Raw genomic sequence first — 13,059 nt, forward strand, 5'->3', positions numbered from 1 at the left:
AAAATGTAGACAAAGGTAATCTGGTAATAACTACTCCAGTCTGAATGTTAGTGTTATGGAAATTATTCATGGGAAATACTTGTTAATGGATTTGGAAAGTTTGACCAGAAACGTGAAAAAGTTGCTTTGTGCTTGACAACTGGATGAAGAAGAATTACAGTAAAAATTAATAATAGAATAAGTCCTCTTAGCTTAGTTAGCGATGTGTTTGGTAGGATTTTGATTCATTCAAGTTATAAAGCTTAATGAAGGCCTTGTAGGTGAAGAAAGGTTGATTTAGTTGATGAGAGAGTGCAGACCAGATTTTCATACTAGGTAGTGGCTGAAGCTGTAAATAAAAAAAAGCTTTAGTAGCATCATTGGATTGAGCAAAGGGATGTAATAAGGGCTGTAGAAAAGCTGTCTGAGGAGTTCTGTCATAATATAATTTGCATGAAATACCTGTAAATGCTGTTAAAAGCATTTTGTATTGTGCCACCAAAGGAGTTTTTATGTCATGTTACATTGTCACCTTTGTTCATGATTATTGGGCCCTAACTCTTTAACTTTCCCTGGCATACAAGTTTTAGGCTTATGTATGCTGTACACATTGACAGCTTCATAACACAGGTATGTTTCCATTTATCCATTGCTCAAATACTGTAAAAGTATTTATTTGCATTTTTCGTATAAGTTTCTTGTTTACTTTCATGTTACAGCACTGGGTTACCCTCTCTTTGCAATCTTTCAGAAAATTGCTCACTGCTTACCTTATAATGTTGGTTTAAAAACCTAGAAGTTATCAGTAGGTAACCCCTTGCTCCTCTGTCTTCCATGTTCGACAGATTCAAGGGCTCTTTGTTTTATCCTTGCATCTTTTGATATTTTTTTAGGTGTGACAGCACAGGCAACTAATTACCCAAATCAAGAACATATCATTAATGCTATATACCTTACCTTACCTTTCTGCCTCAGGAGTCCCTTTTGACATTATGAAGCTCCTCTCCTTCCTGTGCTATTTCGTGTGGCAGGGTAGCGACAGGAATGGATGAAGGCAGCAAGTTTGGATATATACATGTGTATGTTGGAAAGGATCCAATTTTGCATGTGATCAAGATATTCCTATGAGTCCACAGGGGAAAATGAAACACAATAAGTTCCCAAGTGCACTTTCGTGTATTAATCACATCATCAGGGGAGACACGAGAGAAATAAAAGTCACTTGATATACATCGAAGAGACGAAGCTAGGACGCCATTTGGTAAACGTGATTGTCCAGTCACATGTTTACCAAAGGATCTCCTAGCTTCGTCTCTTCGATGTATATCAACTTACTTTTATTTCTCTCTTGTGTCTCCCCTGACGATGATTATTACACGAAAGTGCACTTGGGAACTTATCGTGTTTCATTTTCCCCGTGGACTCATAGGAATACATGTGTATATAAGTATATGTATACATTGAAATGTATATGTATGTATATTTGCATGCGTGGACATTTATGTATATACATGTGTATGTGGGTGGGTTGGGCCATTCCTCATCTATTTCCTTGCACTACCTTGCTAATAAGGGAGACGGCGGTTAAGTATAATAAAATATAATGATAATAGATATTTTATATATATTCTTTTTTTCATACATATTCGCCATTTCCTGCATTAGCTAGGTAGTGTTAAGAACAGAGGACTGGGCCTTAGAGGGTATATCCTCACTTGGCCCTACTCTGTTCCATCTTTTGGAACTCGAGAACATTATCTCGGAAAGCAAAAATGGGTATGTTTGAAGGAATAGTGGTTCCAACAATGTTGTATGGTTGTGAGGCATGGGCTATGGATAGAGTTGTGCGCAGTAGGGTGGATGTGCTGGAAAGATGTTTGAGGACAATATGTGGTGTGAAATGGTTTGATCGAGTAAGTAATGTAAGGGTAAGAGAGATGTGTGGAAATAAAGAGTGTGGTTGAGAGAGCAGAAGAGGGTGTTTTGAAATGGTTTGGTCACATGGAGAGGATGAGTGAGGAAAGATTGACCAAGAGGATATATGTGTCGGAGGTAGAGGGAACGAGGAGAAGTGGGAGACCAAATTGGAGGTGGAAAGATGGAGTGAAAATGATTTTGAGTGATTGGGGCCTGAACATGCAGGAGGGTGAAAGGCGGGCAAGGAATAGAGTGAATTGGAACGATGTGGTATACTGGGGTCGACGTGCTGTCAATGGATTGAACCAGGGCATGTGAAGCGTCTGGGGTAAACCATGGAAAGTTCTGTGGGGCCTGGATGTGGAAAGGGAGTTGTGGTTTCGATGCATTATTACATGACAGCTAGAGACTGAGTGTGAACGAATGGGGCCTTTGTTGTCTTTTCCTAGCGCTACCTTGCACACATGAGGGGGGGGGGTTGTTATTCCATGTGTGGCGAGGTGGTGATGGGAATAAATAAAGGCAGACAGTATGAATTATGTACATGTGTATATATGTATATGTATATAGCCCATGCCTCGTAACCATACAACATTGTTGGAACCACTATTCCTTCAAACATACCCATTTTTGCTTTCCGAGATAATGTTCTCAACTTCCACACATTGTTCAAGGCTCCCAGGATTTTCGCCCCCTCCCCCACCCTATGATTCACTTTCGCTTCTATTATTATTATTATTATTATTATTATTATTATTATTATTATTATTATTATTATTAATATTATTATTAGTATACTTGATCGCCATCTCCCAACTTATGAGTTCCGTTTTGACCAACCAGTCATATCTCAAAATGGATGCAAGTCGGACGTATGTCAGCGTGCCATGTAGAATTCGTATACCTGAACAGCATTCTTTTATCCAACTCAGTTTTGATTATGATTATCTCATTTTTATATTAATCAGCTTTGTTATATGATTCTGTAGTTTCTTCTTATCTTTTATTTAAAGATTCTTTAGTTCATGGATTGATTCATCCAAAATTTTAATGAACTTTTCAGCAGCTCCTTCATCAGCACTTGGTGCTTCATCTTTGATTCGAACATTGTGCAAGCTATATCTTTTAAATCTATTGAATCACCCATGACTTGTCATGAAATTCTCAATGTAATCCTCTCCTGCTCACTCCTTCAATGTCTCAAAAAGACTTCTAGCTATCACCTGAATTGTTAGTAAGCTTAGTGGTACACATTTTTGAATCTGATATTCCATCCACAGCATCAACGACTTTAACATTTCATGTATAGGCCTTTGTCATTGCTTTGTTATTATTGTAGACTTCGTACCTGCTGAGCCTTTCAATGCCTCTTATATTTTTTCTTTGTCATTTAAAATTGTAGAGCTTTAATCCAGCAAGGAAATTTGTTAAATTCAATTGAATGATGCATGCTTACTGAATTGTAACTGACAGGGAGAACTGAGAGAGATGCTGTGATGTACATAATGCTGGGATCGTCTGACATTAACTCTTGTATGCAAGCAGCCGTTAGCACTGGCAGACATACCTCCAAGCATGATTTTTATATTCATGTGTATTTTTTTATTTATATTTTTTCCGGTCATATGTATGGATGGTCGTAAGTTGGATAGGTTGCAAGTATATTCATACTTGCTTGCCTTTTTCCATTCCTGGCGCTATCCCATCCCACAGGAAACAGCAGCACTACCCCCTGCTTCCGCGAGGTAACACCAGGAAAACAGACAAAAAAGGAAACAGCAACGCTACCCCCTGCTTCAGCGAGGTAACGCCAGGAAAACAGACAAAAAAGGCCACATTTGTTCCCACTCAGTCTCTAGCTGCCATGTGTGATGCACCAAAACCACAGCTCCCTAACCACATCCAGGCCCCACAAATCTTTCCATGGTTTACCCCAGACGTTTCACATACCCTGGCTCAGTCCATTGACAGCATGTCGACCCCGGTATACCACATCATTCCAATTCACTCTATTCCTTGCGCGCCTCTCACCCCCCTGTATGTTCACGCCCTGATTGCTCAAAGTCTTTTTCACTCCAGATTCACCCTAGTCAGAGCCAGGTGCCCAATTTATCTACCAGCTTCTAGGGGTGGAAGAACAGTTGGATTGACTTTGGACTGACTTGCACAACAGGATTCAAACCCTTGCATTCAACCATGGGTGGCTTTTGAATGCATCACAGTCAGGGATGCTAATGCTACACCATAGAAGTCCATTTGAAGTGAGAGAAAAGCATGAAAATGACCCCAAAGAAATATGCAGAAAGTTAGTTGAATATAAATCAGAATTCAACTCAGAATGCCTGGAAAATTAAATAATGAAATATTTAGCCAACATGATGAAAGCACATTCATTGATACTGAAATACCAGATGATATAATCAGAGCAGTTGATCAGCTCAGAGAAAATTCAGCTTTAGAAAGAGTAGGAAGCCCAGCCATCTTCATCAAAAAGAAAAAAACAGCAAAAGGAGAAGAAATAATTTCATTGACTAGGCCAGGTGTGGATGACTTCAAAACTGCAGACATTCATGAAATGGCATTGTAACATCCATACACAGAGGAAGATCCAAACAGATACCAAAGAAGTTTAAGTCTGTTAGCCTGGCATGCTTGTTATAAAAATCTTTTAGATAGTGATAAGAGGTCTTTGGAATACGTGCTCAAGAACAGCTACATAGACAATTACATCATGGATTTGCACCAGGAAAAAGTCATTACAATGACTTTCATGAAAGTTTAACACAAGGGAAGAGATTGGAAACTCTTTTAAACTTTTTTGCAAATGCATTTGCCAGAATGTAACTTTAGAAAGTTATTGAATGAAGCATTGAGGATAAGATAGAAAGGTGGATTAAAGAGACATAACTAACAGAAACTGAAAGTGGATGGAGAGACATGGGTGATTATTGGTGCATATGCACCTGGGCATAAGAAGAATGATCATGAAAGGCAAGTGTTTTGGGAGCAGCTGAGTGAGTGTTAGTAATTTTGATGCATGAGACTGGGTTATAGTGATGGGTGATTTGAATGCTAAGGTGACTAATGTGGCAGTTGAGAGAATAATTGGTGTACATGGGGTGTTCAGTGTTGTAAATGGAAATGGTGAAGAGCTTGTAGATTTGTGCTCTGAAAAAGGACTGGTGATTGGGAATACCTGGTTAAAATAGAGAGATATACATAAGTATACGTATGTAAGTAGGAGAGATGGCCAGAGAGCGTTATTGGATTACGTGTTAATTGATAGGCGCGTGAAAGAGAGACTTTTAGATGTTAACGTGCTGAGAGATGCAACTGGAGGGATGTCTGATCATTATCTTGTGGAAGTGAAGGTGAAGATTTGTAGAGGTTTTCAGAAAAGAAGAGAGAATGTTGGGGTAAAGGGAGTGGTGAGAGTAGGTGAGCTTGGAAAGGAGACTTGTGTGAGGAAGTACCAGGAGAGACTGAGTACAGAATGGAAAATGGTGAGAGCAAAGGACATAAGGGGAGTGGGTGAGGAATGGGATATATTTAGGGAAGCAATGATGGCTTGCACAAAAGATGCTTGTGCACGAGAAGCGTGGGAGGTGGGCAGATTAGAAAGGGTAGTGAGTGGTGGGATGAAGAAGTAAGATTATTAGTGAAAGAGAAGAGAGAGGCATTTGGATGATTTTTGCAGGGAAAAAATGCAAATGAGTGGGAGATGTATAAAAAAAAAAGAGGCAGGAGGTCAAGAGAAAGGTGCAAGAGGTGAAAAAGAGGGCAAATGAGAGTTGGGATGAGAGAGTATCATTAAATTTTGGGGAGAATAAAAAGATTTTTTGGAAGAAAGTGAATAAAGTGCGTAAGACAAGGGAACAAATGGGAACATCAGTAAAGGGGCTAATGGGGAGGTGATAACAAGTAGTGGTGATGTGAGAAGATGGAGTGAGTATTTTGAAGGTTTGTTGAATGTGTTTGGTGATAGAGTGGTAGATATAGGGTGTTTTGGTCGAGGTGGTGTGCAAAGTGAGAGGGTTAGGGAGAATGATTGGTAAACAGAGAAGAGGTAGTAAAAGCTTTGCAGAAGATGAAAGCCGGCAAGGCGAAGGGTTTGGATGGTATTGCAGTGGAATTTATTAAAAAAGGGGGTGACTGTGTTGTTGACTGGTTGGTAAGGTTATTTAATGTATGTATGACTCTTGGTGAGGTGCCTGAGGATTGGCGGATTGCTTGCATAGTGCCATTGTACAAAGGCAAAGGGGATAAAGGTGAGTGCTCAAATTACAGAGGTATAGGTTTGTTGAGTATTCCTGTTATATTATATGGGAGGGTATTGATTGAGAGGGTGAAGGCATGTACAGAGCATCAGAGTGGGAAGAGCAGTGTGGTTTCAGAAGTGGTGGAGGATGTCTGGATCAGGTGTTTGCTTTGAAGAATGTATTTGAGAAATACTTAGAAAAGCAAATGGATTTGTATGTAGCATTTATGGATCTGGAGAAGGCATATGATAGAGTTGATAGAGATGCTCTGCGGAAGGTATTAAGAATATATTGTGTGGGAGGCAAGTTGTTAGAAGCAGTGAAAAGTTTTTATCGAGGATGTAAGACATGTGTACGAGTAGGAAGAGAGGAAAGTGACAGGTTCTCAGTGAATGTTGGTTTGCGACAGGGGTTTAATTTGTTTATGGATGGGGTTGTTAGGGAGGTGAATGCAAGAGTTTTGGAAAGAGGGGCAAGTATGCAGTCTGTTATGGATGAGAGGGCTTGGGAAGTGAGTCAGATGTTGTTCACTGATGATACAGCACTGGTGGCTGATTCATGTGAGAAACTGCAGAAACTGGTGACTGAGTTTGGTAAAGTGTGTAAAAGAAGAAAGTTGGGAGTGAATGTGAATAAGAGCAAGGTTATTAGGTACAGTAGGGTTGAGGGACAAGTCAATTGGGTGGTAAGTTTGAATGGAGAAGAACTGGAGGAAGTAAAGTGTTTTAGATATCTGGGAGGGGATTTGGCAGCACACGAAACCATGGAAGCGGAAGTGAGTCATAGGGTGGGGAAGGGGGCGAAAGTTCTGGGAGTGTTGAAAAATGTGTGGAAGGCGAGAACATTATCTCGGAAAGCAAAAATGGGTCTGTTTGAAGGAATAGTGGTTCCGACAATATTATATGGTTGCGAGGCATGGGCTATGGATAGAGTTGTGCGCAGGAGGGTGGATGTGCTGGAAATGAGATGTTTGAGGACTATGTGTGGTGTGAGGTGGTTTGATCGAGTAAGTAATGAAAGAGTAAGAGAGATGTGTGATAATAAAAAGAGTGTGGTTGAGAGAGCAGAAGAGGGTGTTTTGAAATGGTTTGGTCACATGGAGAGAATGAGTGAGGAAAGATTGACCAAGAGGATATATGTGTCAGAGGTGGAGGGAACGAGGAGAAGTGGGAGCCCAAATTGGAGGTGGGAAGATGGAGTGAAAAAGATTTTGTGTGATCGGGGCCTGAACATGCAGGAGGGTGAAAGGAGGGCAAGGAGGTGTGTTTGTGTGTGTATATATATATATATATATATATATATATATATATATATATATATATATATATATATATATATATATATATTATCCCTGGGGATAAGGGATTAAGAATACTTCCCACGTATTCCCTGCGTGTCGTAGAAGGCGACTAAAAGGGGAGGGAGCGTGGGGCTGGAAATCCTCCCCTCTCGTTTTTTTTTTTTTGTTTTTTCAAAAGAAGGAACAGAGGGGGCCAGGTGAGGATATTCCGAAAAAGGCCCAGTCCTCTGTTCTTAACGCTACCTCGCTAATGTGGGAAATGGCGAATAGTTTGAAAAAAAAATATATATATATATATATATTTTTTTTTTTTTTTTTTTTTTTTTATATATACTTTGTCGCTGTCTCCCGCGTTTGCAAGGTAGCGCAAGGAAACAGACGAAAGAAATGGCCCAACCCCCCCCCCCCATACACATGCATATACACACGTCCACACACGCAAATATACATACCTACACAGCTTTCCATGGTTTACCCCAGACGCTTCACATGCCTTGATTCAATCCACTGACAGCACGTCAACCCCGGTATACCACATCGCTCCAATTCACTCTATTTCTTGCCCTCCTTTCACCCTCCTGCATGTTCAGGCCCCGATCACACAAAATCTTTTTCACTCCATCTTTCCACCTCCAATTTGGTCTCCCTCTTCTCCTCGTTCCCTCCACTCCGACACATATATCCTCTTGGTCAATCTTTCCTCACTCATTCTCTCCATGTGCCCAAACCACTTCAAAACACCCTCTTCTGCTCTCTCAACCACGCTCTTTTTATTTCCACACATCTCTCTTACCCTTACGTTACTCACTCGATCAAACCACTTCACACCACACATTGTCCTCAAACATCTCATTTCCAGCACATCCATCCTCCTGCGCACAGCTCTATCCATAGCCCACGCCTCGCAACCATACAACATTGTTGGAACCACTATTCCTTCAAACATACCCATTTTTGCTTTCCGAGATAATGTTCTCGACTTCCACACATTTTTCAAGGCCCCCAGAATTTTCACCCCCTCCCCCACCCTATGATCCACTTCCGCTTCCATGGTTCCATCTGCTGCCAGATCCACTCCCAGATATCTAAAACACTTCACTTCCTCCAGTTTTTCTCCATTCAAACTCACCTCCCAATTGACTTGACCCTCAACCCTACTGTACCTAATAACCTTGCTCTTATTCACATTTACTCTTAACTTTCTTCTTCCACACACTTTACCAAACTCAGTCACCAGCTTCTACAGTTTCTCACATGAATCAGCCACCAGCGCTGTATCATCAGCAAACAACAACTGACTCACTTCCCAAGCTCTCTCATCCACAACAGACTTCATACTTGCCCCTCTTTCCAAAACTCTTGCATTTACCTCCCTAACAACCCCATCCATAAACAAATTAAACAACCATGGAGACATCACACACCCCTGCCGCAAACCTACATATATATATATATATATATATATATATATATATATATATATATATATATATATATGTATATATATCTGTTCTCTCTCTCTCTCTCTCTCTCTCTCTCTCTCTCTCTCTCTCTCTCTCTCTCTCTCTCTCTCTCTCTCTCTCTCAACATTTCAAAACTCAAAAAAAACACCTGGAAGATTGGTACATATAATCCAAACCACTCTATAACTCGAACTAGAGATTTTGTTAACTAACTTTGAGTTGGTTATTCTCTGTAACATCCACAATTACAGGTTTCCTAACACAAATTTGAGTTTAGGAGCAGTAGATGGAAATAGTAGGTAGGAACATTAAGGTAGTAGTAGTAGGTAGGAACACTAGGTAGAAATTCATACAAACACGGCACCAGAGTTGCCCTCAGCCCGTGAGTGGCCTGTTGAGGGTGAGGCCTTAAAGGCTATAAAGGAACATTGGAGTTCCCCTATTATGGAGACTATTGTCATGGCCATCCCCTTGAGGGAGTTCCAGTTAGGAACAGGCATCAGAGATATAGATAGGTAGGTAGCCAGTGACCAGGGAGGTATATCACCAGTACTGCCTGCCTGAGTATTGGGAGGGTTAGTGACAGCTGCGTAGTGAGCCAGCACTTCAGTAGTTGTCAAGTTGCACTCCTCTGACCCAAGTAGTTGTCCTTTCTTTCTTCTTCACCGACACATGGATTGCTGGTATTCTATCCCCAAACATACAATCTCTCTTTGTCGCACATAACACTCGGCAACACTTAACTGGCAGCTAATTCTTCATAACTAGCTTTTCTTGCGATGAGCCCTATGCACTAGCCCTGCCTTTTGGCAAAATGTGAGGACAGTAGATAGTAGTAGTAGGCAGGAGCATTAGGTAGAAGTAGTCATTAGTAACACACACACACACACACACACACACACACACACACACACACACACACACACACACACACACACACAAAGCCTTATATATGGAAAGGAACTTTGAATAAATATGCAAGTATTCCCTGGAATATTCTAAAACGATACGGAACAAAAGTGTGTGAAGGCTTGCAAGAGAAATAGGCTGTATCATATTTTACTCATTAAACAAAGGGTTGCCTCTAGAGTAAGCATCAAGTCTTAAAGAAAGATTATGTACCAGATAACCCAAGAATTTATGGTATAAACAAATTATAGTGATAGAAAAAAAAAATGGCCTTACAACACAAGGAAGGTATGTGGTGAGCACTATGTACAAGCTGTGCTTGAAGCACAGTCCCATTATAATCACTCATAGTTAGGTACTCTTTCTTCCATTTCAGGTATAAGACAAAGATCATTGCCTGTAACATGTGTTAAGTTACAAGTGAAGCAATTACCAAATGCATAGACTCCTGAAATATGAATATAAGGTTAAGTGTACCCAATCAAGTGAGTGAAACATAGAGAAAAGTTTGTTGAAAAAGGTATTGAGGAATAAGAACATACAGAAAGGTGATAAATATTTTGATTATTAGGAAGGGTTTTTAGATCATTGTAGATCTTGTCTGTGTCTAGCTTGTACAGGGGGTCACCAGGTGATGAGTGGGTTAGTTCCTGGACTCTGTCCATGAATTGATCAATTCATGTGAGAAAATATAAAGAAATGAATAGAATTAGAAGAAATACTTATATCTAACTGTGATAATGTATTAGTTGTTGTATTTGTAAGTAAATATACTTGATAGAGCATAATTTTATGAGACACATAATGAAAAAAGATACAGATCAGTGTTTTGCAAATATGAATAATTGATTTTATGTTGGACTAGGAATTTAATTATTGTTTTTTAGAGCTTGTTCATAAATGTAGGTGTTCATCAGTCAAATGCTTATAAGTTTGGAACCCCCTGTACAATTGAATTGCCATTGAAAGAAAGCCTTAGAGGGGTTACTTCTTCTCCGTTAGGGAGATTTCTTTGGCAGAATTTTGATTGGTTTTGAAGATCAGTGTGTAAAGCGATTCTAGAGAGGATAGTATATTCGCATTCTACCTTAAATGTAAAAAAACTGCTTGTGTCCTATGTTCACTGTAATTCAATGATATTTATCTTTATGTTGTGTAAAATCAGTAAGGGAAACTGTTTGATAGATTATCATGCTGTGTTTCTATTACATTTATCATTGCTGTTATCATCATTATCATTATTACTTTCATTACTATTATTTTCATTTAGTAAATACTAGGACCGCTACCCTCAAGGTTTATGCAGTCTCAATGCAGTGCTGCAATCAGTGGTAGGGAAGGGATATTCTCCTTTGGAGTGAGAATTTTTTTAGTGAGATTGTACTCCAGTGTTACAACCATGCCAAAGGTGGCTTTCATTTGTGGTGGTTTAACCACAAGCATGCAAAATACAGTAGAACCATTTTTTTTATTATAGATGGTATAACAGTTTGGTTTGCATTGGTTTTCTTTGTGTATTCTTTGACATTAAACATTTCCCTGTCAAGTAGCTCATTCTTAATGTTATCTTAATCAATAACTGAAAAATGGGGTTTATTAACACCATGAAATATTAAAATACTTTTATCTTTTGTTAAATTAAGAGGAAAATATCATTTGCATCACCCTTTCATTTAGCCATACTCAAAATACTTCTTCAGGTGATTGTGATATGACAAAGGAACAGCGAGAACTTCACAAACGACGGTTTGTGATAGCAGAGCTGGTGGAAACAGAACGCCTTTATGTCCGAGATTTAGCTGATGTTGTAGAAGGTTATATCACAGAAATGCGGAATCCAGACTCGGAAGTAAAGATGCCAGAAGATTTGAAAGATGGCAAAGACAAAATGGTATTTGGAAATTTGGAGGCAATATATGAGTGGCATAGAGAGTAAGTACATTACTACAGTTATTGCTTTGTGTTTGATGTGTATTTTTCTTTTTCTGCATGGCATCCTCTCAGTTTTAATCATAAGTGAAAGTGAGACTGCTGTTGAATGGATTTGAAAATAGTGGCCAGTTCTTCAAAAGTGGACAGAAATGGTAGTTTTTTCACAATAACATTGTTATTTCTGTGCATTACACAGAACTTCAGAAAGGAGGTGAGCAAGTGCTGCATTTCTTCATCTTTTCCTGGCACTACCTCACTTATGCAGGAAATGGCAATCAGGTGTGGAAAAACTAACAAGGTATAGGAGTGAAGATGAGTGTAAACATTTCAAAATAATTATTTTTCACATCATTGACAAGGTATAAGATAGAATGTGATAACTCTTGGTAGGAGTTAAGGAATCATTTGTAGGTGAAGATCATAGTAAGATTAGAAAGGGAAGAGAATTTGTAGGTAAGTTTTAGCACTTAGACAGGTAGTGGAGAAAGTTTTTGAGGAAAAAGAAGAAACTGTGATTAGCATTTTGGGATTTGGAGAAGTGTGACAATAAAGATGTTATGGAAACTATGAGAAATTTTGACTGTGGTGTGCATGGAAGACTTTCAAATGCTATGGTAGAGTGAATTTTGATAGCATTACTGATTAGAAAAAATTATGGTGTTTAAGGTTTTTTGAATGGAGTATTACACAAAAGCAAGGTGGGTAAGGATGAAGTTCTTTTAAACAGTAGTGAAATAAGATGAAAGTTCTTGTAATCACTGTAAGGTGAGTCTGAGGAGGAGCTCAATAGAATGGGAAGCTACCTAGATGTATTGTGCATCGTCAAAATAGCATTTGAAATGACAATTGGAAGTTGTAGATTAGTTGATATGTTTGAATGCTGAAGTTCGGCAAGTAGTTGAAGTTGAAGATGTAATCATGTAAGGAAAAATAGTTGGTGAATGGAAAGAGTATGTATAGATTATGGAAGTACTTTTCCCAACTCTGGTGAATAGGTATGAACCCCAAGTTTATGTAGGTCTTGATTAATCAAAAGACTAATGATAGAAATGGATAACTTGAATAGTATAGTTTGAATTAGAAGGATAAAGAATGAAGATGAGAAAATCTTAGAGACATGCATAAATCAAAACCTTTTAGGATGATGTGGTCATTCTTAGAGTCAACCTTTTCTAAAGTAAGTATCTTTTGCATTGTCTAAGGTGGATCTTTTGTATATATAAACTTAAGTGTATATGATTTTATATATCTGTTGTATGTTTGAGGAAGGGAACCTGGATGTGTTGGCTCTGAGTGAAAC

At 39.0% G+C, this 13,059-nt stretch overlaps 1 protein-coding gene across 6 annotated transcripts in view; it reads left to right on the forward strand.

The window, feature by feature from the left end:
- Window positions 1-13,059, forward strand: part of trio (trio Rho guanine nucleotide exchange factor) — a 630,725-nt gene that overhangs the window by 506,143 nt on the left and 111,523 nt on the right. For all 6 annotated transcript variants that reach the window (XM_071671150.1, XM_071671126.1, XM_071671117.1 and 3 more), the window contains one exon: window positions 11,528-11,759. In XM_071671150.1, the coding sequence (XP_071527251.1) occupies window positions 11,528-11,759 (232 nt within the window). The remainder of the gene's footprint in view (window positions 1-11,527; window positions 11,760-13,059) is intronic.

This window comes from Panulirus ornatus, chromosome 2 (genome assembly GCF_036320965.1).
Source record: "Panulirus ornatus isolate Po-2019 chromosome 2, ASM3632096v1, whole genome shotgun sequence".
Taxonomy (NCBI): domain Eukaryota; kingdom Metazoa; phylum Arthropoda; class Malacostraca; order Decapoda; family Palinuridae; genus Panulirus; species Panulirus ornatus.